This window comes from Apteryx mantelli, chromosome 18 (assembly GCF_036417845.1).
Source record: "Apteryx mantelli isolate bAptMan1 chromosome 18, bAptMan1.hap1, whole genome shotgun sequence".
Classification (NCBI taxonomy): domain Eukaryota; kingdom Metazoa; phylum Chordata; class Aves; order Apterygiformes; family Apterygidae; genus Apteryx; species Apteryx mantelli.
In genome coordinates, this window is record NC_089995.1 from 13,332,376 (window position 1) to 13,359,632 (window position 27,257).

The 27,257-nt window shown below is 47.0% G+C and overlaps 1 protein-coding gene across 2 annotated transcripts in view; it reads right to left on the reverse strand.

The window, feature by feature from the left end:
- Window positions 1-648: 648 nt before the first annotated feature.
- The window catches only part of PMEPA1 (prostate transmembrane protein, androgen induced 1), a 52,434-nt gene continuing 25,825 nt past the window's right edge, over window positions 649-27,257 (reverse strand). The window contains exons 2-4 of one of the 2 annotated variants that reach the window (XM_067307825.1): window positions 10,380-10,534; window positions 3,560-3,613; window positions 649-3,453 (exon numbers count right to left, since the gene is read on the reverse strand). In XM_067307825.1, the coding sequence (XP_067163926.1) occupies window positions 2,908-3,453; window positions 3,560-3,613; window positions 10,380-10,534 (755 nt within the window). In that variant the 3' untranslated portion in view covers window positions 649-2,907. Of the gene's footprint in view, window positions 3,457-3,559; window positions 3,614-10,379; window positions 10,535-27,257 lie in introns of both variants that reach the window. The other variant, XM_067307823.1, reaches the window with a different exon arrangement.

A 27,257-nucleotide genomic window follows, 5' to 3' on the forward strand; every position in this document is an offset into this window, starting at 1 on the left:
CCCGGCCGACACCTCCGTATTTACCATCCAGTTGTGGATGTGCGACGCATACTCCACCCAAACCCTGCTGAGGTAACCATTTTTTTTTGTAGCAAACAAACTATTAAATCACAGAACAACCCCCCCCTCCCGCCCACCCCCCTCCAGAAACCCCAAATAAAACCCAACAACACTATTCACGCATTTTGGCTCAAGAGGGCAGTAGATATTATATTTCAGTCTGTCTTTTGGTTGGTATCTCATTTACAATATCCACCACAGTTTCCTACCTAGGCGAGTAGGAGATGTGCATAAATGTATTCAAGTTACCTTGCAAACAGTCCAAGGAAAGACACGGCAGAAAGGGAGCACCTTGCACGGCGAGGCACGGCAGAGCGGGTCTCGGGGCGAGCGGCAGCGCCCGAACGAGCAGCGCCCCACCGGAACGAGGGAGCGGAAAACTTAACGCAAGGTCCTAAGGAGCGAGAGACCGGACGCTGGTTACTCGTGACGCTAAGGATGATTCTGTGTGCCCCTCTTGAAAAAGGGAGGGTTGCTGTTTCTTTAATAAGGCACTAAATAGACATGTTACATAAAGGAAAGATACTTTTTTTTAAAAAAAGTGTATAAATTCATCAGTTTTGTACCTTTCATGACAAACTAGATTCATTCCTTTGCATGACTTTTTTTTTTTGTGGCTTTTTCTTTTTTTTTTTTTTTTGAAGGTCATCAAAATTTAGGTTACACGACTGTAAAGCTATGAAGATTTCAAGAGCTGTGGAAAAGCGGTTTGAATATTGAGAAGGTACAGGACCATTTCTAGGCAAAAAAAAAAAGCAAAAAAAAAGATCAAACTTCAAGTTCAGCTATTCATCGTCTTCTTTAAAATATATATAAATATTGTTCAAATGGTCAGAACTTCAAAACTGTTCTCATATTTTTTTTTTCAAGTAATAGAAAAGTTGCTTAAAAACAATATTTATTGCCTTTATATCTTTCATTTATGTCACTCTACTAGATAGCATCCTGCAGAAAACGGAATTACGCCTCCTTGTAAAAGCTGCGCTCTTTGTGGTTCCCCTATCCGACCCTTCCTCACACTCGGAGAAACCCTCTCCCAGCAAACGGAGCAGTGCTGCCCAGCTGGGAATATCCGCACACAAGGTTGTGAGAACAGTTTTTCCCTTTTGTTTTCTCTCTCTCTCTTTCTCTCAAATTTCTCACTCGCTCATTCTGTCACATACAAATTCACCGCAAGGGTAAAACACCTATCAGACATCTACGCAATATAAAAATGTAAACAATAGCATAGTAAGACAAAAATGCTTCCGAAACAGAGATAAATTAAAGACGCACAACATCCGAAGGGCGTGAAGGGCGGGAGGGGGAGGACATCGCCGAACGCGGGACCGTGCTGCTCTGAATGAAGAAATCTTCAGAAGAGGTAAAGGGTTTTTGCTTCTAAAGCATTAAGCATATTTCTTTAGCCTTTAATTAATACATCACAGGAGCAGATTCATTTCCACCTATTGTATTTTATGCCTCTTTAGCCAGGATAATAAAGTAAAAAATAACAATGACCAGAGGCAGCCTACAAGAACTGCAGATATTTTATGAGACATGACTGCGCTCTTTTATTCCAAATAAAAGTTTTGGAGTTTAATATAAAATGAAAATGATTTTCATGAAGAACACATTTTTCGGCTTGTACTTTCAATGAGATATTTAAACCCCTTTGAAAGGCAGGCTACGGGTACGTTACCATTTACTCACATTAACTTCCTTAACCACCACTTTATCTCAAAACAGGGCCCTTCAGTTTAACATAGAAAGAAAGAAACCAAAAACCACTTTGTTCCTTCAGACACAGAAGTTTATTCTCATCCCCACCACCCCCCTCCAAAAAGTTAGAGGTTGTCAAAAAAAAAAAAAATCAAGTAATTTTTGCTTGCTTCTGTCATTACTGACTCTCAGAAGCAGTGATTTTTATCTCACCTTTTTTACTCCAATAATCCTAACTGATGACACACAGACACACACACAGACTCCTCTTACTTGGTAGGGAATGTATAAAACAGCGAGGGCCACCGAACGGCCCGCCGGCCCGCACGGGCCACGCTCAGGGGACTCGGGGAATTCAAGGTTTGCATAAGACGCAGTCTTGCTCACAACGTTCCTCACGGGGCCGTCCTTTCAACTTTAGGATTTTTCCACCCCCTTCCAGCTAGTTTGTTCTTCACTTTGACATATAATCCCTTAACAGTTTCATGGTAGACATGATAGAGGCTTTGACCAACACAAGCACTGACATATTTATATTAAAAAATAGTGCAAAATTTCAACATTTATATAAATAACTCTAAACCCCTGCTTTTGTTTTTTTTGTTTTTTGTTTTTTTACAATGTAATACACACTTTTTGAGTTGGCACTCAAAAAATTGCCATTTTTCTTCTAGTTCAGAAAACAACTTTTTTTTTTGAATAGGCCTCTTCTAATACAAAAATACTCCTGCTCCTTACACATACACTTTCTCTTATTTTTAATATATATTTATATATTTATATTGCAGATCTTTAAACAAAACGTTTTTTGTGCAAATATTTTGTCTTTAAAGTTAAGTGAAATAATCAAACAAAAAAAAAGCATTCACACACAGCTCAACTAGAAACAAAAAAAAAAAAGGACTACAGTTGATTTTTTTTTCCTTTTTAAACGTCTAGACACAGCTCAATAAAGAAATGTTTTTGCAAGCTTTGTAGGCTTGTGCATTCAGACCAGACATAACAAGTAAATATTTATACACGGAGAGATGGGGAAGGGCTTTTTTTCTTTGCTCATCTTCCTCAACTCTCAATCTCTCTCCTTTTTCTTTTAACGAGAAGTGCAGAGTGTTTCGTTTGCTTTCTTGCGTGTTTTTTTTTTTTTTTTTAAAAGGGGTGCCCTTTTTGCTTCTCTTTATCTTTGTTCCACGCGGTTGTGCTCTCAAGGCCATTGATTTGTGAATGATGGAGTCTGCTGCCCTCTAAGATCGAGGGCATCCCGTTGTTGTTCTGCTGGTGCTGGTAAAACGTGGACCCGGGGTAGTGCCCTATCACCTCGCTGTACGTCGGCGGCGGTCCTTCCATCCGACCATTGCTCCCGTAGCAGGTCGCGCTGATGCCAGAGTTACTGCTGGGGGGGCACGGCCCCCCGTACACGGAGTTATCTATCAAGTCACTGTCGAAGATGGTTCTGTTGGGGGGGGCCCGGACCGACTCTCTGTTGAGCTCCATCTGCTGCTCGGGGTCTCGCAGCTGCAGCGTGCAGGGTCCCTGGTACGGCGGCGGCTCCTCGCCGTCCGACAGCGAGATGGTGGGCGGCAGGTCGATCTCGTGCTGCATGTAGGGGTACGTTGGCTGGAATCTGTTAAAACGGTCCCTCTGCAAAAAGGATGGCACCGCGAGCCGGTCGCTGGGTCTCGGCGTGTAGATTTGCTGCTGAAAGGGAGAGAAAGAGCGAGCGAGCGTGAGAACTGCGAAACGCCGCAGCCCACGAGCACCGGGGAAAGGTAGCGGCACACAGCACCGGCTTTGCCCTCACCTCTGTTATTCCGTTTCCCGACACTGTGCTTTCTGAAGGCCACAGGCTTCCTTCCTACATTGGGCAGAAGAAGAGAGTTCAGAATAAGCCTGATTTTCAGCAATAGTTAAGTTCCTGAAGTTTTGCAAACGGATTGTGCCAAGCTTTATTCTGCACAGGAGCCTGACGTAAAATGATGTTTCTGCAGTCAGCAGAACCGCACAGGCGAAGCAATGCAGGACACAGACCTGATTCTATGGGAACAACAGTGTTACCTGCTCTAGTAAGAGCATTAGTTTATTAACACTGAAAATAACTCTTATAATCAAGATTTCCCTCCATTTTTACCTCCATTTACATTTAATAAATCACTTTCAGAATGAATGATGAGAATGACACAAGCAAATTACACTCGCTTATTCGTAGTCTTTCCCCCTCCCACTCACACCCACCCAACATGTTTCTCTCCCTGGTTCAAGCATGCCAGAGGAATATTTTTCAATTTGTGATCCATGAGCCACTGGTGATTCACAAGACATCAGAAAACCGTACATGAAATAATGACAAGATTGAAAAAAACAACAAAAAAAAAACAACAAAAAAACCCCACACCCACATTCTGATGCATGCAATCAAAGAAATCATGAGAAAATACAGATAGTGTGAGAGCATTCAGTTTACCATAATTTTCATTTGGCTATAAAAAATAATATATATAGCAATAGAGCACAGGATGGTCCTGCAGTATTTCTTCCCCAAAAGGTTAAGTCCTTGGCTTAAAAAGACTGAGAGGTCTAGAGGCTTCCTTATGTTGCCAGCATCAACCCTGATTTTCATTGGCTGGGGATAGTCTGAACTTACGTAGTTCACCTTCTAAATTTTTGCTGTAAGAGCTAAAACACTTAAATATTGCTAATATTCACATATAGTAACATTGCCTGGAGACAAGGCTGGAGGAAAAGGAGCCAGAAGGCTCATAATTATAAACTGTAATAGCTGGCACTTCTGAGCTCCTTGCAGGTGAACCTCCACTTCTGGCACTAGCACGTCAGGCACAGGCAGGAAACATTTACCTCCAGTAGATAAAAACGCTACGTGTTTTTTCCCCCGTTTTCCTTCAACAACGTTTTCTATCCAAAGCCTGTTCTAGGGACCTACCCTACGCAGCAGGGCACTCTGACTGAGCACTCTGCAAACCTTCCTACTTAGAAAACACCTATTTCTGTGATAACCACAGCGGCAGTCCAGGCAGGGCGCCAAGGTCCAATGCCCCTGTGAAAGCCAATGCGTTCTGCGCAAAAAGCTGCAAGCCAGACACTTCTTCTGATAAAGCCACAAGAGATTACGCCTGTCAGACGGCTCCCTGCACCCAGCCCAGGTGTCACAAGCATATTTAGCCTGGTATCAGTCAGATACGTACAAGGGTAAATGCTGACGTACACTATGAACCCTTTGTAGCTACCGCAGTAAACTTAAGTGGTGGAGCAGCTTCTCCACCTACAGCAAAACCACCACCAACGGCAGATAGCTCATCCCCAGACACCTGCAAAGCAGTCCATGGGAGCGCTGTGACCGTGGCCTCCGCGGATAGACCCTAACACGCAAGCCCTGCAGAAGGAGCACCAGCGCTGGGTACCCCGTGACCCTCCTCCCGACAGCCCAAAAAGCACGGCACACGTACAGCATTAAAATCTCCACAGCAGCTGCCAATTAAATCCCCATTTTTCCAGTCTCCACCCTTCTTCTGTGTTTTCCCCAACTTGAGAATAAATTTCTTCTGTGGCATTGCATGTAATATCAGATATGGAGAAAATCCAATCACATTCCTGTTTTTGAAGCTCAACTCTGCACATAAACCTCAAGGCAGTCCTGTTGCTGGTGCAAGGAAAACAGTGATTTATATGGAAATGAGATGGCCCAGATTCTTTCCACTTCTCTGTGTTTTTTAGGGAACATCTCCTTGGAATACCAGAGGTTAAGTGTTATGATAATGGCATACTTTCCAGCTAAAGCTAATGAATCTACTGTTTCAGTTTTGTACCGCATATCCATCCCACGAAACGGCTGGCAGGCCTGAACAATACAATGCCCGTATTTTATACAGACCTTGAGACTTGAATATGCAACTGTTTACACAGGCATCAACTGTTTAGTCTAGTCCATTTTATATGTATTCCTTGCCCGTAAGGATAGTCTACATTAAAATTCCCCCAGAAAGACCCAAGAGTAACTGCATCTGCCATGGGTGAAAACCTTGTCTTTAACCCCTCCGGCACTTACTGATCTGACACCAAAGGACAGGGTGGGCTTTGCAGCCAGACCCGCAGCAGGCAGGAGCGGGAATCACCGCAAAACGTGTTTACTTTGCAACGGCAGGCTCCCTGAGCGGCGACTACCCCGCTGCCTTATGCTGGATGTTTTATATTTAACATGGCAGTGGGCAGTGCCACCACGCTACCCCATCTGCTTCGCCATTCCCCCTGGAGCGATGGAGGCCCGTTCGCAGGAGGGCAGCTGCGGGACGGCAGGAAGCCCGGCGCTCGGCGAGCATCGCTGCCCACCGCTCGGGGGCTCTCCGCTACAGGCGGCGAGGGGGACGCCACGTACCCCTACGGGAATTACTTCACGTCAGCATCTGCCCCACCCGCTACTACGCGCTCCAAAGCCTGCACCCAAAATCCCTCCAAGGTATTAAGGAGAAAAACTCCCTGGCTCACAGACAAACTCGGCTTTTTAAAAGCCTCTGTTCATACAACCGAGGTCCTGGGGCAGGACTGGTGCTCTGGACAACGCGTGGATGCAAGAAGAGCAAAGCAGTAGAAATGCCATTAAAAGAGGATACTTAGAGCTGTAAGGAGAAGACAGTAGACCCGTCCCCAATGTAAGTCTGCAGGAGCTGGATCTGTGCATCTGGTTTTAATCGTTTCTGCTGACACTTTAGGGCTTGACTCTAGAAATGCTTAGGTGCTTAAGATTAGCCAACGCACAAGTCTTATCCCTGCCTAGGCAAGTTAACTGCTTGTACGACACAAGCCCTTATGTCTCAGCCATTATTATGAAGCCCATCTGAGTAACAGCTTACATCTCATCTTAAAAAGTCAACAGTGGGATTAAAATTGCTGGAAATCAGTTGTCAGAGGTGGGCAAAGTCTCAAAGATGGAAAACAAACATATTTTTAGCCTTTGTGTTCTGGTCATGGAACTGCCACACCACCGCAACGAGCCAGGCAACATCTCTGCTGGCTGGGAAGCATCACCTTGGTGAATCCCTGTGCCCTGAGCTCTCTTCATTTAGCTTTGGTTTTTGGAATACTTAGGACCTGACTTAATCTCAATAGTGGCTGTACCCAGAAAGCTATGTTTCTTTTTGAAAAAAAGCTGAGAGTCTGATGTGTAATGAGCAATATGGCTTTGAAAACCTCCAACAAGGATTCCACAACTCACTTCAAAATCTAAAATTACTTTTTAATTTCTTTTTAAAGATCAATCTTTGACTTTTATAGAACTGCTTGTTTTAGTAATGTCGGAGAATTTTTAGTGTAAACCAAGCAGTACGAACTAAGCCTGGAAGCCTTCAGGAAGGCTTATATTTTCCATTTTGTGGGACAAAGCTATTTTTGGAAATTGTATTTGAACCACTTTTTCTTTTGTGTGTGTGTGTGCAGGAGGGTTGAGATTGGTTCTCACTGTCCCAAAGGTGTAGAGACAGTGCCCAACTTATTGTGAAAAAGGGACTGAGTAGCATTTCTTAAAGAATCTTCAACCTCGAAAAATAAAGGTACCTGTTTTAAGAAGACAGAGTTTAGACAAAGCAAAGAGACTGTTACGGAGACATACATCCAATAACACGAGATATCCTTGCTAGCAGGAACCACATTAAAAAGACCTTTGGGGAAAGGAATTTCTCCTTCACTTGTAATTTTTGAGCTACAACAGCAGAAAAGGACAACTAATGCAGATGTAGGAGCCTTCTGACCATGGGATGAACTACTTTAATATTTTAAAAGAAGAAAAGTGTGCATGTAGCCCCAGTGCCTGTCTCTGGTCACGACAGCAAAATGAAGTTTGGGATTTAAAAAAGCCCAACAACAGTTCAGTGCAAGTTTAATGGATTACGTAAACCAGTATCTAGTTCAACAAGGTCTGCCTGCCATCCTTGAACGCCAATTTATACTGGAGAAGTTTTCTACAAAAAGACATACTGTGCTGAATCTAAAATGAGCTACCTTTAAGATCTTTATTATGATTGATCCCAGTGTAACGAGCTTCCTGCTTAGCACACAAGGGGCTTTTCTGGCCTTTCAGGAGGGCTCTCAGGCCACAAGGAAAGTGTGGCTGGGACTTAATTACGCTGTGCTTGGAGCAAAATAGGGGGCAGGGAGAAGAGGAAGAATGGCAAGGAGGGGAAAACCCCCAACGTTGTACATTCACAGCTCTCTCCCTAGCTCAGAGAAAGGTTTTGAAGGCTCTGGGTCTGCATAAAGGTCTAACAAATGTGCAGTGGTAACTGTTTGCTGAAAGCTTTTTTAATACTGATGTTTCTGAAGGCTGAATAAATAACGAATCTGTTTCGGTGTACTGCCTGGGCCCAAGAAAATGGCTGGAAATAAGACTGGCTTGGTGAGATCTCAAAAAAACAAAAAAACAACAAAATTAAACAATGGACAAAATTTTATTTCAACCTGAAATTTCTGTTCAATCTCCATGTGATTTTCTATTCTCTTTCCACATTAGCCTTCTTTTAAGGAAAAAAAAAAAAAAAAGGAACACAAGAAAACACACACGTATTTTAAAATAAAAAAGCCTTGTCCTGGTATTTGTTTTGAAAATGTAGAATGAAACATCTTGGGATTTCCAGAGTAAAACATGCTGGAAATGGGGAAAAAAAATGCTAAAAGCTCTACATCCCTCACCCACTTTTACAACTACAGCAATTTGCCAAATTTGTCCCAAACTTGCAAATACTTTTGGCTTTACTAAAACTCCCCATTTTGGCAAATACCACAGTCTGAGTCTTAATAATGAAAACTGGGAGGGACCAGGCCAGCCAAGTTCTGCCCTATCCCTAGATTCAGAACCTCGCTAGTTCAGAAGTTTTCTTAATCCCCACTCTCAGAAAACAGGACATCTAATGAAGTGATGCAGGGATCCAGTTAACCAATGGGTCCCCACTCTTGTTCCTTTTGGGCTGAAAACCCATTATACCAAAGCCTCTAAGCAACTTTTAGCTTCTGAGCGTTGACTAGATGTGCTCATGCGCCCACATTTTGCTACCACTGGAAACAGATGCATGAGACTATAAGAAGAGAAATAAGTTTTGGAATGCCAAAATGAGCCTGGGCATGAGCTGGATGTTTAGCTCTGATCCCCAAAACAGGCAGGCGCTTGAGGGAAACGCCTTGAGTGCTCAACACCCTCACACCAGTTGGCTTAAGGCAAGATTGCACACTCCAGGCAGTTTGTTCGTGCTGCACAGTTTCATATAAATGAGCATGTGCTGAGTTCAGCGCCTTGTCTTTTGGAGATGCAGTCCACGCACTACTAAATGAAGTGTTTTCACAGCTCTCCTTCCCAATGGGGTGTATTCTTCACTTAGGCACAGAGTACCCCATAAGGGACCTTACTCTCCTGTGTGTAATTCATGACAAAATGACAGATCATCTATAGATTATTATTATTATTTTTAAGAAAACAATCACACTATTTGATCTTTTTTCTTGTAGCGAGCATGGATATAATACAAGAGAACACAGCCCCAAATGGAACGAAACAAACAACTACCGATCTGTTCAGCCTACAGTGAAAGTCTACAAACGAGAGAAAGAGCAAGCAGCAATGACCTTGAAGAAGCCATATCATTTAAAGAGCTTTCAGATCCTTCAGGGTGAATGCTAAAAAATGTATCAGTACAAGATAACCCTGCACTGGAAGAGAGTCATGTAGACAGCAGCGAATAGTACATGTTCACCCTCCAAGGAAATTTTATTTCTGTTCTCTACAGGTTCTTGTAACTCACTCCCAGCTGCAGCATTTGAGGGAACACTCCAGCTCTGCAAAAAGCAATGTCTGTCACAAGGCTGGAGAGGCTCCCCCTTGAACAGTACAATTAATGCATTTCTCCTATGGGTTCTAATGAACCAGGAAGCCTGAGCTGTGCAGTGAACCACTCAAGCATTACCTTAGAGATATTTCTGCTTGTCTGGCTGATAAGTGTTTTTTGACATTCTCCACTACTGTAATGGCAGCACAACTTCAGCAATGGAGAAAACCAGAGAAAGTCTTTCACAAAGTCCTATCCTCTTGAAGTCGGGCAGTAAATTTCAATGCAGTCATTTGAGACACTCCAACTGGAGCCCCCAAAGGACTCCATAATTTTGGACTATAAAGTCAAGGCATTTGCATCTCAGCCATCACGAACAGGACACACAACAAACAGCCTCCTGCGGTTAGTTGTCTCAGCGAACATTGCTGCTGATCAGGAAGCAGTCGCGCATGCACTCGCAGTAGGATGTGTAGCAGCTGCAGCGTCCACAGAGGCTACCAGGCTTACGCTGATGAAAAGTCCAAACTAGCGCAGGGCAAAGACAGGGTTATGGCTGTCCATTTATTACAACTTATATCACCATAAGGAGCCAGAGGCATTGCCAAGCAGGCTCCACACAGAACAGAAAATGAAGGCAATGCCAGGACCCAGCTTGGAGGGTGCCTCTTCATACAGCGCTGAGTGGCACACGGGCAGATGCAACTGAGATCAGTGCCTCTGACTCTAGTTTCCCAAATTTTGCATCACTTGGCAAATGATACAGTAAAACACAGATTAGAAGACCAGGGTGTTACTTACTGATGATAGATTCTCATCTCTCCTCCTGCCTTGGCTGTGCCGGCTGATGAAGGATCGTGCGGAGAGTTTGTAGTGGTTCAGCAGACATGTGATCACAACCACCATCACCATCATCACCACCACGATTATGATTATCTGTACAAACTCCAGCTCCGCTGCAAAAGAGACAGACATACTTTGAGCCACCTGAGAAAGTACCACTTAATTAAGAACAAGACAAACTAATTTGGCCAAGAAGCCAACAGCATGGCACAGCTGCGTCTCTCCCTCATGTTTAAAGCTCTCAGACATATGTATGTGGGCTTTGCAAGTTTTGAATCCAGCTACTTACTAAATAAATAAATCATTAATTCATTTCTTCAGTGTCACAGAATAAACTGACTCTGGGAGGAATCGTTAAATATGATCTACAAAGCACATTATTTTTCTGAGCTATGGTCCAGACACAAGACTTCCCCAAAACCTCCCTAAAGGCCTGGCGCTTTCCGATTTCCAGTTTGCTAGATGCCTCCATAACCAGGTGTAAAGGAGGTTCTGGGCCAGTGCCGAACGCCACTTTGCTCCAGGTTGTGGAGTCATGGGCCATGCATGATGGGTCTTAATGAAATAGTTTCACAAAACGTGAGCTAAGCTTTTGTAATCCTCCTCCCACTGCCACTACTCCTTCCTTCAGAGGAGACAGGACCGAAGTCAGCCTTGGCCCGCCGGGGCACCAGGCAGATGTCACCTCTTTTCAGAGGGGCGGCTGGAAGTACAGGACTGTTGAAGCGACCCAGGGAGCTGAGCTGAGGAAAACTCGTGCTTTTCAATGAGCAGCCAGACTTGCTCAGTCCCCAGCGACTGCAGCTCCCCCTTCCCCCTCCTCCAACACCACCGACATTGCAGAGCTCCAGACATAATTCAATTCAGGGCTCAGTTCAGCCAGCTGACAGCGGCAGCTTGAATGGCTTGAACTGGCATAAAGGAGAACTGCCAAAAATCCTCCAAACAAACAAGAACAAGCAAACAACAGACTATCCGGTTAACTCCAGAGACATTTGGCAGCACTCAGCACGAAGCAGCTCCTAAAATTTAAGGAAATAATTCCTCGTACCTCACTGAGGCTAAATAAAATTGAATGCTGGAGACAGACCGTAATAGCAGGGTGATTATTTCCATGCATTCAGCATCCAAGAGTGGGAGCTACCCCTGAACAGCTCCAGCTCCCTGACCGACGGCCCCAAAATGATGTGTGCATGTGTGTGCGTGCATGTGCATGCGTGCGCACGCGCAATGCAAGCGCTCACCTGCGTGCAGCCCGCCACCTCCCTGCCACCGAGAGCCCAGCAGCAACGCTGTCCAGGCTTTCAGTGAAGGAGACCAGCAAAACCCAAATTCGACAGCGCTGGTGCTTTAAACCTCTTTCGCTTCTCGGTAGGGACGGTTACAAAATCCAGCTCTGAAAAGCTGTGCCCGAAGCTATCATGGATGCTGCCATCTGCATTTCATCCATACACACAAATATATGCATCCACAGGAGGCTCACACATGCCAAAAAAAGGGCAGTATCACACTGCTCATACAGGATGGGATGGACCGTGCTGAGTCAGGTAGATTTTTTTTTCCCTCTTTTATGGAAAGTTTTCTCCTGGCAGGTGGCATTTAAGTGCCAGTAAAAGCAAATAAATGTCAAGAAAAAAGTCCAGGTGGTAAGTGCTGCCAGTTACCTTGGAGTTAGTTCTGCTAAACAGCAGCTATTTCTGCCACTGCACAAGCACATTTCCCATCATCCCAAAAGATCCCAGAACACTTAACCAGCTCTGCCTGCCACCTTCAAAGGCAGAAGTATGCCTTGAAAGCAGGAACATTATCTGGCACTTAAAGTTAGGTGTAAGTCCCAAGCTGGATGAGTAAATCCTTCTGGGCTTGGAGCCCATTCACTTACAGCACCCCTAAAATGCAGCTGCCTCTACGCTGGAAAATTGCACGTGGGGTGGAAATAGGTGGATTAAGAGCCAAACAGTGCAAAGGAATTTTAGCTAAAGGCACCTTCTTAAAAGGGGACCCCAGGGTCTTCTGCAGCAAACCCAGCAAGGTGTCCAGACGCCACTGCGAGGGGAACAGCTTGGGGAAAAAGGAAAAAAAAAGAAATCTCTATCTATATGTGATCTAATCCCCCAGTGCCCAGCAGCTCTTCCATGGGGAGACCTGCCCTTGGAAGAGCTGCCACGGGTGGCTCTGCACCGGAGGAATGAATTAAAACAGCAAAGCTGTTTCTTCTAAACACGAAGCAGATTAACTGGGTGCACGAGCACAACAAAGTTTAATAGATTTGGGAGAGAGGATGATACAAAAACCTTAAAAGAAAGAAAGAAAGAAAAAAAAAGAAGCCTCTTCTCATTCATCCCCCACGCACTTTTTCAAAAAAAAAAAAAGGGGGGGGGACCTTAAAGAAGTAAGAATTAGGTAACTCTTCCCGGGGGAAGACACTGACGACACTTTATCCATCTCTCCGAACGCCGAGTTTAAGCAGCCTTGGCTTCCCGCCGCGCCAGCCGCCGCCGGTCCCGTTCCTCGGGGGAGGGCAGGGGCTGGCGGGGAGGCGTGTGGAGAAGCTTCCCGGGAACAGGCCCCGGCTCCGCTCCCCGCTGCCCAGGGCCCCCGCACGGCTCCCCGCTGCCCAGGGCCCCCACACGGCTCCCCGGCGCCACCGCAAACCTGGGCCCGACGCGAGGCGGCTCCGCGGTCCCGCTCCGACATCCACCGTTGACGTTCAAGGGCCCTTTTGGGGGCCGTCACCCCCCCGGCCTGTCCGTCCTCCCCCGCGCAGGCACCGGGATCCCCGATGGGGAGATGGCCCCGGCCCGGCCACGCTCGGCAGCCCCTCATGCGCCACCGGCCCGGCCACGAGGCTCCTCGGGCAGCAGCGGAGTCGCTCCGCTTCGGAGACACCTCCACGGCCGCGCCACGGGCGGGACGAGCCCCCGAGGCCCCCGGCCGCCTCGTGGACCCCCGTCCTCCCCCCAGCGGCACCCGAGGGCCCGGAGGAGCCGCGAGCGGGGCCGGCCGCCGAAGGCTTACCGGCGGCGGGCTAGCGCGCGAAGCACCAGACAGAGCAGGGCCACCAGCTCCAGCTGCAGCCGCAGGTGCAGCTCCTGCCCCTCCGCAGGGACGGGCCCCGCCACGCCGGCCCCGCCGCGGTGGCGCGGGGCTTCCCTCGGCGGCGGCCGCCGGGCGCCGAGGCTGCGGCGGGGCGCTCCATGTCTCGCGCCCTCGCGGGCGGTGGCGGCGGCGGCTCGGCACAGGCACGAGCGCCGGCTCCTTCCCCGTCGGGAGCCTTGCGCCTCACCCGCGCGTTAGCGGCGGAGCCCACGAGCTGGATGAAGCGGCCGCCCCGGATGAGGCACGGCGTCTGCTCCTGGCAGGATTCATTATGGGGGAGAGGAGGAAAAAAAAAAAAAAAAGAGAGAGAGAGAAAAAAAAAATCACGGATTTTAAGAATATGAGTCAATTTAGCCTCAGACAAAACGCAACGTGTGCTTTGGCCGCAGTTAGGAGACGCCAGAGAAAAAGGAGACTGGTGATACAAAGCTTCCTTTTTCCTGAAAAGAGGTGGCATTTCTGAAGAAAAACAAGACTAAGCTGGTTGCAAAGGAAAGTTCCTTTCCCAGAACGAGCGCTACATCAAACGCGCCAGATCTCACTGAACTGTCACAGCAGTCTGTTGACGCGGGAGAGCTGCGGCAGCCAGAAAGCGTTCGTCTTTCCGCCCGCCCGCAAGGCCGGGGGTCGTAATGACAGGGGCTGAAGGGGCGGGGGAATACAGAGAAATAGTTCTTTCTTTTAAAAACGACCTAGGCTGAGTTCCCTACACACATATAGACGTGTAACAAGCTGAGCTTAAGGCCGGACACAACATGGGAATCCCGTTCGGCTCAGGGACAAGGTGCCGACATCCCGTCTGTCCCGACGCGGCCCTGAGCGCTATTTATCCTGGCTCTGGGACTAGTTTAATTGGAGTATTACAGAAGAGTTGCCAAGAGCTGTAATAGCGACACACCGTGCGAGTATCAGAACAAAGGAAATCTCCCTTCCTGGCAGACGCTGTCCCTTCCTGCCCCAGCTCCGGGCGCTTCGGACACTGGAAGGGGTCCCGGTGGGTGAGCTGAGGAGCCTCGGCGCAGGGCTCTGCTGTGCATCACGTACCGCTCGCTTTTGCTCTAAATTAGGGCATTTCAATGTATAATCTAGTCTAACGTTACAGTGATCACATTAAAATTATAAATAGAATAGTAATTTTAATATCTGACTTCGCGTGAGGGAAAAGGACAATTAATCAGTAAATTAACATTCTGTTAAGTGGGTTTGGTGAAACATATCTGAGCAATAAAAACCAATCAACTTCCCACATTCTCATTCTGGCTTTTTCGTATCAACGGTCGTGTTCTCAATTTTCCTTCACGGGCATGGGAAAGGAAATGCCTCTTAACCACCGCAATGGAGCACATCTAACTGTACTGCAACGGAGACCAGAATTTCAATGTGTAAGTAAGTATCGTGCACTCAGCCAGTGCCAGCTATGAGAAATGCGTCTGCACTGACGCTTTGTTTGTTGCTGTTGAAATTAAAATTTCTTCTCAATGGTGCATTTAGAATCCACCAGCTGGCCAAACCCACCAGGAACCTCTCATCGCTGCACCAAAAGGAGCCAAACCTTAGGAGCTCAGGAAAGAGCTCAGAGCAGACCGGGCGTTGAGTTCTACCCTGTCCCCAAATCCAGCCTGAAACCAGCAATGCAGCACACGAGCCTGCAAACACAAGAGATACGCCCAGCTGAGCTTCAATCCCTTCAGCAAGAACACTCATGTTGCCCAATCTGGCCTTTGGAGGAGGAAAAGAAGAAAAAAAAAATTCAAACCAAAAAAGCCCCACACACAATTTGGGTTTTTCAAGTTTCAAGAGACTCGTACCCACTCGAGGCGTCAAAGTTTCTGCCAACTCTCCTTCTGTTTTAACTTGCCTTCATGGGCTTCATTTTCAGAATGGGGGAAAAAAAACAACCCACACTGGAAAGCTGGATATACTTGGTAAGATTTTATCCAAGCAGCTCAGTCAACTAATGAAGGAAGATCATTAAAAATCCCAAACTTTGAGTTAATATGTTATTATACAAGTGCAATTCAGCTGCTATGCTAATAAAAAGCCTTTGGGGAATGAAAAACAAGCCAAACTGCAAAGCACATAATTTATAATTCCACTGGTGTTCTTAAAACACACAAGCGCACACACATACACACACACACCAAAACAAGAAAAAAAAACACTCAACACATTTTGTATTTGGCTTCCTAATCATTGTCACTTTTCAATTAGAAGAGACCTCATTCCATTTCTCTCTGTAATTTTCCCCAAGGGAAGTGTTATAAATGCACTAGGCTTTACAAGATGGGCAAATTCAGTCTCCAAATGCAAAGTAAGGTCACACTAATTTAATTTTGCATAATTTTTACTCCAGAATACGTTTCAAACTAACAGGTTCAGACATCACATTTAAGTGACACAACCTGCTTTTCTGTATTTTCTGTCTAGACACTGCAACTTTTGGAGTCGGTAAGCACGCGTGCAATTGTTTTGCAACTAAGCATTTTTTCCCCAGATTCTCACAATCCTGAAACTGGATATTCATGATTAAGTAAAATCACTTGTCATGTCCCATTTTTCAGTTTGTTACTCATTTACCACTTTAAACCATGTGTGGCCTTGAAGAAGGGTTGCAAAATAGATTACAGCGTTGCATTTAATAAAATGCAGGAGACCTCGCTGCTCCCCAAAGCCTGCAGACTCTGCGCAGCGCGGGCGGCAGCCACCCTCCTGCTCGCAGGGCTCTTTGGGGGAAGGCGGCACACGCCGTTACAGCCGCACGGCGTTTCGGCTACGTGCACCGAGTGAAGCGACACAGTCCCCTCCCGGCAGCCCCCCATCGCTGCCAGGGAGCCACCTCCTTAGGGCAACCCCCTAAAAATCACTTCTGGGCTCACCCCAGTGAGGTCAGCTCGTCTCCCTGCCCGCGAGGGACGAGCACGCTGCGCCTGCCGGGCTGCCGCCTGGGCGCTAAGACCATACGGCTCGAAAGCGTCTGAAACTTATGAAAATTGAAGCTGGTGAGCAGTTGCTGTCTCCGCGGCGAGGCCGAGGAAACCTCCCCGGCGGCAGGCCATCGCGCCCAGCCGGGCTCAGCTGCCGCTGGGACCCGGGCGTCCCCGCTCCTCTCAACGTGGACTCGGGCTTCGAGACTGACAACTCGGTGGAAGCAGCTGCAGAAAGGAATAACTTTGAGAGCTTCTTGGAGTGTTTCAGATCTTTTAAGAACAAACACCCAAGCGCCGCAGATTCAGAATTTATTAATATTTTTGCAAGGAGGGAGTGCTATTTGAGTCAATATTCACGCTGTTAAGCGCTGAGAAGTCACCTTCCCCATACGCAAGGCCATGAGGTATTTAAAATGTATTTCCTTACTTTTTTACAATCATTACTGCAGTTCGTAAAATGCTTGCTAAAAACTTTATTAATGCTCTTCCCTCCACACAGAGCATCGCTGCTGAACCTGAATGCTCCAAAGTGCTGGCAGGTATCAAAAAATACACCTGCGTTTTGCTGAAATAATGATGGATACTACAGCTGTAATTTAGTAGTGGACAGAACAGCTTCCAGACAGGGTCTTAACCAAGACGACCTCTGCTTTCAATCAGGTATAATATGCCTCTGTAGGTCAAAACAGTTATCTCTAAGTTTCAATTATGATTTATACATATATGCACATATATTGGAATTGCATATCATGTGGGAATGGAGGAGAAGGGGAAGTGAAACTACTCAGGAGATAATGGCAAGCTGAATAAGTGTTGCAGCATTAGCTGCAATTCCTTACAATATAAAGGAAATAAAAAAAATAAAAAACAGTCGTCATAAACACTGTTGTGAATTGTGCTAAAACTAAGTCTGTTGCGGTGAGACAAAATTAAACAAACCAAAAGAAAACCCTGCTGAATACTTTGCTTCTCCTATGTTCATTTTCACTTCCTCCAAAGACTTTTATTATTAAAAACCTCTTAGTTCTGACTTTAAACAGATTGCTGGGACAGCTCAAATAAGATCACAGTCAGATCACAATCCAAATCTTGAGCAGGCTATCAAATATATGCTCTTAAGCTGCAGAGAAAAAACTCCTGCTGTGGATTTCATCTCCCGGTGGAGATCTGCCCAGCTAGGCAGCAACACACTTACAGTATCTGCAGAATACCCTCCACACCCTATCTGCAATCCAGATGTAATGAAATACCTCACCAGAAAGCCTCGCTGTTGAAAGTTAATTAACCATCAGTTAAATTTTACCCAGGAAGGATGGGATACGCACCTCAGCTTCCGGCTGCCCCCATGACCATCCCTCAGAAGCAGAGTCCCATATCATTGGTTTATCAGAATTTCTTTGGGGAAAATGTGTCTAAAACAGCCACAGAGGTGGCTCACATGCCTGACAAGGACAGGACAGCTGATAACAGAAGCAGCCAAAGCTGTCATTAGGTTTGGAGGGGCTGATTTAACATGAATTTTCTTTCACCTGCCCTCAAAATCTCAAAATTTGCATAATCAGCTATCTGCACTGATCCAAGACATACCCCGCTGGACTCTCCGCTGGCAGAGGCAAAAATTTGTCCACACTAAAGTACCTGCAAATGACTTCCACCAGACCACGATTTCACACCCCACAGCAAAGCCAGGCTTTGGGAAGGACTACAGACCTTTATTGCCCTTTTGAGAGATGCAGGAACCAGCGGCCCCAGCCTGGGGATGGGGAAAGGCCGGGACTGCTGGTCGGCAGCAGACCCGCGATTAAAGCACAAGGCTCCTAGGCCTGCAGTCTTTGCTGTGCTGAATCCTCTAAAAAGGTAGTCCTGGAACCAAACGAAAACCAAGGCAGCGAATCTCTAGCACTCCCACTTCGAAACAAAACTGAGAGATTTTTGCAGCTGTCAAGATTAGAGACACTATTTTTTCCAGAGGAAAAGATTTCATTTTGTTATTTAAGGATAAAATGAAATCCCAAGCAAACAACAGGCTGATGGGTTTTATCACCTAAAGGAAAAGAGAGGGGAAAAAAAAATAGGGAGCTTCCATCCCATTTTTTATGGGAAGCGCATGGCCAGTCGCCTCGGCCGGAGCTGGTCGCAGGCAGCATCCAGAGTCTCTCCGTCTGTAGGTGGTGCTTGCACATGCTCTCCACGGAGCCGCGCCGCGTTTGATGGGAGCGCTAACAAGGGCCGAGCTAATCGGCGGCTCCCGCGGTCCCCGGGGCACGCGCGCGGCCGCCCGGCGCAGCCGGGTGAATGGAGGCAGCGAGACATTGGAATCCTGAACGGCTTCCCAGCGCCGCTCCATGCACAAAGGAGCACTAAACCAGGGCTAAAACGCAATTAGGATGTGTAATTTGCCTGTAATACATCCCCCTACCTACCCCTGCACCAGATTTAGCGTGGATAGGGCAAAGAGAGGGTGCTGGGGGAGGAATGCTCCGGGAGGGCTGCCTCATGCTACGGCACAAAAGAGCATTTCTGGAAGGAATACTAAGTCCAAACGCTCAGCAACACACGCTCACATGTGCAATAACATATGTTCAACACACGTTGCCCCCACATATGCCCCTGGCTTGCCCACTCCGCACGGCCACTTTGCAGCAAAGGATGGGGAGACGGGGATGCAGCCAGACGGAGGAGCGGTCCCTGCCGATGGCTGCAGGAAGGTGGTCGCCCGCCCCGGACAGTGGTGGCCCCTTCAGCACCGGCTGTGGCCAGGGCATGTCCCACATGGTGCTCACGCTGGAGGACGACCGCCACGAAACCACCTGCCAAGCCACATGGACCAGGGAAAAAGCCCCGGAGCTCAGCGCAGGGGGCCAGTTGCACAGCTTGACTCCTGTTGGGAAATCTCTACAACTGCCCCAACATCTTTGAGATCAGAGTTCAGGGAAAAGGCAAAAAGGCAGGCGTAAAATGAAAAGTGAACTGCAGCTGTAACTGCACTGGCTTCCCCCAATCTAGAAACTGATGTTAATTTAAGTAGTAAAAAAATCCAAAAGGAAGTGAGTAAGAATTCATGAGACTAAAAGACAAAAGGGGTTGGGAAAAAAAAAACACAGATTTTATTATTTCAAAAGTTTTAGAGAGCTGTGGTAATAGATTTCCCCCCCTGAAACACTGCTGTTCTAACACTCCGCCAACAAGTATCTTTGCTTTCATGTAGCCAGGTTCCTTGTGTGGTTTTATCTGGCCTTTGGTTTTATTCCACACAAGTGAAAGGACTGTCTTGTTAAAAAAAGTAATAATAAAAATCTAGAACTGAGGTAATATTGAGTCCCCTTCTAGGCTGGAAAGCCATTCTGCAACTCAACTGTATGAAAATCTTAAAACTGGCCCTTTTCCACTGTACATAGGGACTACATTCAATTAAGTGTCACTCATTTTCCCTGGGAAACATGCTGTAAATGCCTAATGGAATAGCCAAAGAACTCCTCCGAGTACTGTGAATTCACCTCTGGGTTTGACTTCGACACACTTAAAACAACTTTCATGCCTAGGCTGCATGGGTCCTGAATCGGCCAATTCTGTGCAGAGATTCCTCCTGCTGCCTAACAAGCCTCAGTACATTGAGCAGACAAAGAAAAAGACTTTTAAAACCTGCCTGTTGAAATACAAAGGGATGCAACCAGGTCTTGTACAAACTTGAATAGCATCTTTCCAGCCTCCAGAAGACACAGGCTAAGGAGGGCTTCTAATGGCAATAGCTTGAGAAAGCTTACCAAAAAAAAAAAAAAAAAAAAAAGCTGCTCCAACTTAATCCTAGCATATTTTGACACACTTTCTCCTAAGCAAGAAAAAGGCTGGAGGTTCTCCAGGAAACCCTGGATAGGAGTTACCCAGAGGGCTCATCCTCTTCCAGGCCGGGGCCACAGGAGCGCTGTCCCGTGGACAGGGAGACAAGGCAGAGCGTTGCATGGCGAGCACTTGCCCGCAGTGCTGGGATCACCATGGCCTCCTGCCTCCCTCTTCGTTCCAGCAGCAAAGCTTTAGCCTCAGGATTAAGTGAATTCACAAATATACATGGCTGGCTGAGGGGAACAATATAATTAAGGTCTCTGGGAGGCTAAACAGGGTTAGCAGCCAGAGCAAAGCTCGTCATGGGAGATGCATCACTGACAACACCGCCAGCATGAACCCACGGGAGGGGGAAGGATTATTCACCCTGTCTAACTTTAGGCACCTCAATTAGTTGCCAAGTTAAGAGCCCAGGCTCCCTGCACTGCCCAGAAGAGAGGGATGAGGTCTTCCTGGGGTGATTCAGCCCAGGAACTAAACTTAGCTCTGAGTCACCTCAAGGAGGACCTCACTTCCTCCTGTGACTGCAGACGAGCCAGGCACTCTATGAGGGCTTGGACATGAAGGCAACAGGACGCACCTGAAGGATGTGAGCCCACCACCACTGTTTCAAGTTGGGAGCCCCAGTGCTGGGCATTCGAGGCCTCTGACAGCAATCAGCCTTTGGTGTCACCGCAATACCCATCGGCAGCACGCAAAGGACAAGAGAGAGCTTACGGAGAGACGGCACGATTCACCCTGGGCTGTTCCACCAGACAGCGGCCGACCTGGGAAGAGCATCTCGCCCGCTGCTGCCCAAGTCCTCCCTCTTTCTATTAAGCAGCGTCTTCTCCTGCCCGCCAAGCATCACTGCTTCGCAGAGCGCCCGCAGCTATTTCTGGAGTCTGGTTTTACAGGGCTGACTCTGCACGGGACCCAATGAACGGGCTGCTCCATCGGCAAAATGCAGGACCCGACCAGGGGCACCTGCCTGAACCGCGCTGGTCCAAGTGGGAAGACAGCCAGGCCAAGCCCCATCCTGAAGCTTGTGAAATCCGTAAATGAATTGCTGCCTACAGTAAGCTAAATACAGTGGCACTGTAATGCTATACCACATATCTCAGCTTCTTCCATAATCCTTGAGAATTTGGGAAAGTTTAAATGAATGTAAAGCTCCCTTCTCCCAAACACCTCCCTGCTCAAATCTCAGATAGGAAGGTCTCTTCACACACACACACAGTTTCTCCAGACATGACAAAATTAACTGGATGAATTAATAAAAAGTGTTCGCAAATCCACAGTGAGTACTTTCATCACGCACTGTTTCTCTGATTTTCCATTAACACCTCTGATATCCACAGTGCTGCCCTTGCAACGTGACTCAAAGTAAAACACAGCAGAGCTCTGCGCATACCTGACTTCATTTTCCTTCCATCCCAATTTTCTAATCTTTTCATCCACCCCCACCCTTGGGCATCTTTTACTTGAACAGGTTCCTTGCAGCCCTTGATGGCAGTGCACTAGTTACATAAAAAAAAGCATCTAAAAGAAATAAGGGAACAGCTACTTTTTGATTGGGAATGTGCAGATAAGGTTATTCAACAATAATTAGGAAAGAGGGAGGGCGAGATCAATGAAGTCCAAATGAGATGGGTATGGGCAAGAATTTGAAGCTTGAGGGTGACAAGTGTCCAGGAATCCTTCCTCCCTGTTTGCAATTCCCCAAATTCTGTATTTACAAGCTTTGTGGGAAGCCAGGCAAGGACAGACAAGGATGTTAATCAAGAAGAGTATCAGGCCAGTAACCCTAACCTTAAAGACTTCTTAACAAGCTGGTGCAGCTCCTCCAAGAGCAAATGAAAAACAGCTCTTGGAATAGGGAGAAGGCCGAGGTGCTTCTCCACCCCAGCTTCAGTAAATGTCTTTCAGCACCCAAAATCTGGACTGCTTCATTAATACCCTGTAGCAAGCATCCCTGTCAGACACCAGCCCAGAGGTCCTTGCCTATTCCTCTACCTACCCACTGCTTTTGACAAGCACAGAAAGAAGAATACGACCCAGCATTTTCTCCAAGAGACCTGTGCTGCAGTCCTCGCACGAAACTCATTGCCAATGGGCAGGTAGAGACGCTGCCTTAAACGAGATGTGATGGATCTGACTTTCAGCAGTTCTCAGCACTCACATCTCTGGCTGAAAGCAGCGGCAAGTGCAGGGGTGTAGGAGCCCTAAGAACTGGGTTACTGAAAAGGAGAAGGAGAGATGCCCTTATCCATTCTGTCAGCGACTTGACAGGCCTGATCAACTTCCTCTCCTTGTCTTCACTGACATTTCAGAGCACTACTGCTTCAGCTGCAGTAGTGCCCAGAGGCACCAGAAAGAACAAGGAGACATACAAGGACAGTCCTTGTCATGGACAGCTGAGAACCTACCACCGCCTTACATGACCCAATAATTAAGCCACAAAACAATTCCTAATCACTCTCCAAAAATAAAGCAAAACACACTCTGTACCATCTTGCCTTATACATACTAACATGCAAGTGGAGGAGAACCAGAGAGGCCATGAGTTGACATTACTAAACCAGTTTTCATCAGGGGGATATCCACAGAGCAGGCCCGAGGTCCACATAGTCCTTGGGCACACATACCTGAGCTAGTTTTAAATTCATGCTGGCCCCAAGAGCTTGCATTTGCGCCTGCCAGCTGTGACCACATCACAGCTTGGGAATACTTTGGACCAACATGCACCTCCCTGGAAGGATCTGAGGGTTAAACTCAACAGAATCGAATCCAGCTGAAGTGCAACAGTTATGCCAGATACTCAAAGCCTCTATAAAAGGATGTGGGTTAAGCAACGTAGCCAAACAGTGAGCCTCATTTTTTCTACTCAAAGCAAAGGAATGTGGATCTGAGAAGGGCCATCTGAACAGTCACCCTTCAGAGCTGTGCTTTTAGCAGGAAATAAACTCACAACTCTCTAGCAACCAGTTGCTTGGGTTTTGGGCTCTGCAAGATGCCCACAGGCAGTCAGAGGCATCAGGGCCAGCTCTGGGACCACTTCTAATGGCAGTCCCTCACCTTTCCCTGCTTATTCATGAGGCACTGAGGAAAACACGGTGGCAGAGCAGCAAGACAGGGTGATGGAAGCAGCTCCACGCAGTCCTGTCCTTCCCAGTCCCACTTGGAAAGGGGACATACCCATTATGCTAAGGATTATATGTGAACTGCTTTAGTTTAAGCAAGAGCCAAAAGAGCTCTAGGCAACAGCTGAAATCCAAGGGTTGCCAAAGAGGGTGCAGCACAGAGCATTGCTCCTGGTTTACAGAAGCTATTTCATCCTCCAGATGCCAAGCTCCACTTGTTAAAGAGACTAGTGTTCTTGCTCTCGGAGGCTGCATGGGGAAGAAGAGATGAAAGAACAAAGAACTAAAGATGGCAGATTACTCAACTTCTGTCATTTGTCTCTTAGGTCATCTTAGAAACAATCAAACCAAGCAAAGCCATTACTCCAGTATCTATGTATTAGTGTTTATCTGTTCCATTTATCTGCTAAATAATACCTCCATAAACCACAAATGAAGGGCCCATCAGATTGTCAACAATTGTGTTTGTTCACAAGGCAGCACGGAAAGTACTGAAGACAGATACAGAATATGACCCTGGTATTGCCAATGCTGGCACAAATCAGGAATATCTTGAAGCTAGAGCTACAACAGCAAAACCAAGGCAGAAAGGAGAGCAGAATCAGGCCCATGACAACAACCAGACAGCTGGGAAGAGCCAGTTGGATTCAGTTCTGCTTCATGCATCATCAGTGCAGTTAACAGCTAAATTACATTTCCAGATTCAACATCGCTGGTTATGATGTATAAAGCAGAAGTAACACCACGTGATTTACTGATCCCAGGCTGAGAACTGCAGCACTAGGGTCGAGAATAAGCCTTGCACTGGGACTCATAAAGGAGCTAGTTTGAGAAAAATCATTGCTCAAGATTGGGTGATGGGACCTCAAGAAGTCGTGTTCATAGTGTGAATTCTTGGACCATAACTGTGCTTTTAATATAGTTCGTTTTCTTCATTTGTCACCCTGGGTAATCAAGCATCATATCCTCTGAGTCACTGGCAGATGATGGCCTAGCCCTGCACCTCCCACCTGCTTTTTTTGTTTTTGTTTTAAAGGAAATGGCCTCATTTCATGGTTAGAGTTGTGGAAGTATCAGGCTGGACAGTCCTCTAAAATTTCTTAATTAATCCTTACAACACTATCACAACACAATCACACTATTGCTCCTATTTTTGTAATAGGAACTTCCCAGGCTAGCACGGCTATGACTATAGCAAAGAAGCAGGAGTTATGTCCAAAGGCCAGAAGGAAGGATCAGCCTGGCAGTACTCAGCATTTATACGGAAACTAAAAACATTAAAGTTACAGTCAGCAAGTCTTTCAGCTGGGACACCTTGCTTTGAACAGAGACCTGTCAACTGTGATAACTTGTTTAAAGAAAAGTCCTGAAGACATTAACCAGCTCCATCAGAGCACAGGAGAACTAAGGAGATTCTTTAGGATACTGGGACACTAAGAACTTGTATATGACAACTCTTTCCCCTCTTTTTTGTGCCCATTTCTCTCCCTCCCACACCCCCTCCAGTATTTTGGGGCAATATATTTCATGTACAGTAAACTTGATCAAAACCTACTAAAATTACTGGAAGGAATATGTTGCTTTTGAAGTTATTCCCAAGGGTAAGGACAGTAAAATCAAATCAAAAGAATAAAGCAATTTTGATTTTGCACTTAAAAGATAGCTAAATTTGCTTGCTCACTAGAAAATTTTGAGAAACTCTCATGGCCCCCACACCAAGCTAAGAATAATCAGAGCGCTACTGCCCTGTTGCTCAGGGGCTCCACAAAGGCATCAGACCTAAATGACTTCCGAGGTACGGGCAAGACCAGCAGCGCCCTTTGATGTGCTCTCAGAATTCCCCTTTCCACGCTCCTCTGCATTGGCAATAGCTCAGATTACAGCCCTACCTGGGGCACCCACCCAAGTAAAGAAGTTTGACTATGTTGCGTCACCTGAACATTTCCTGACCACCTCAAACGTGGGCATCCAGAGAGGGACAACTGACAAAGAGTTACAGGCCTCATTTTCTATCATGATGGCACAAATCAGACCGACTCTACCAAAATCAGGAAAAAAAGAAAGAAAGAAAAAAAAAAGGCAGCACAATATCAGACTCAAATCCAGCCAACTGACTCTGAAAGACCAAAGAGGTTTTGTTTCTCGGGGGTATCTCTATGGCTAGTAAAAATAAACACATTAATAAATAAAATATTTTCTTATACCCTGGAAACATTCCTGATCAATATGCGGCTTGCTGCCGTAGAGGATTTTTTCCTTCCAACCACCAGAAACTCATGACAAAAGAAAGCACGTCTCATTTATGAACTTAGCTATAAATACTTTTGCTAACTGCCATTTAGGAATTTCATTTCCTGCTTGAGCAAGTCCTGTTGAAAGAGGCAATTACCAAATTTGTTTCTAGTTATAGAAATAGATGTTTGTTGCTGCCCACATCTGTTTCGACAGACAAATTGCCAGTCACGGACGCTCTATGGAGAGCAAACACTCCATCCAGGGAGGGCTTTGCCACCTCTCCAGAAAGCTAATAGCAATTAAATGGATTGGGTTTCCAATTCCAACTTCTTTTAAGCCCTATCTCTCACTGTAATGGGAGCTGCCTAGCATTTACAGGGCTCATAACCTGCAGCTTCAGAATTAGCTGCGAAAGCCTCCATCATGTCATGTGTTACACGCTGCTGATTGCTGTTGGTAGTACAGTGAACCGCTCCCTCCTGCTGCTGAAGAGACTCTAAAGGATATACATTTAATTAGTCATTAGGCACATCAAAACACAGCAGCGTTAATTCTGTACGTCATGTAGATTCAGTACGTTGTATTTATGTTATACACATACAAACGAACTCAGCAGTGGTGCATCTTCCTCACCTACAAAGCCGCGAGATGGAGCGCCTTCCCATTCGGCATGGGATGCTCCACCGCAGTTGCCAGCAGGAACGGCTCCGGGGATACCGGAGACTTGGGTTTATGACTGTCAGCTGAGTTAGCAGAGCGTGTACATGGGCCACAGCCTCTCACAGCTACCTGCTGCGTATGATGGCTTCCTTCCCAAGTATCCTCCCTTTTCTACTTTCCTCCACCCTGTTTATCCTCTGGAAAGTTTCCATTTCCACATAATCCAGGGGAAACCATTTATCAGCCAGCTCCCAACCAGCTGCAATACTGGCCCTCCAGGAACGAGCCGGGCTCGGGCGCTGACTTTGGCGTGGAGCGGGGCCAATGTCCACCCTCCTGGTGGAGCCGGCCAGCCCAGCCGCCTCTGCGACACGGGCTCCGCGGGCGACGCGGAGAGACCGTGTAGGACTGAACCGCATAACGCCGAACGGGCACCGACGCGGGGCTCCAGGAAGGGCTCCTCATGCAGGGACACATCAGAGGGACGCCAGCTGAGGAGCCCAGCTCCTGCTCACGAGCAAAACCCAGCACGCCCCTTCACGCGCGTCCAGGCTCAGTTTGGAACGGCACATCGGTCTACACATGCTCAGCTAGGACCCTGGTGCTCAGCTTCAAAACCCAGCAGCTCGGAGATGAGGTGGAAGCACACCAGAAGGCCAGGAAACCCTGCGACCGAGGGGGAACCTCCTGCTAATGGTGCATTTTTTCCTGTATGAGTCACGGGCTCCCCCGCACCCTCTGCCTCACTTATCAGCCAGGCAGCAGCGCTGAAAGGTCCAATAAGTATTCGGCAGATGCACCGGGAGCCCCGTCGTGCCAGCTGCTGCACACAGGCCCCATCCCGCAAAGGACCGGCCATCCTAAGGATACGTATGGCCACATACAACTCCCCTCCGGAGAGCCCCGGGATCGCGGGAACGGCCTCAGCAATGCCAGGGCTTGCAGGATCCGCA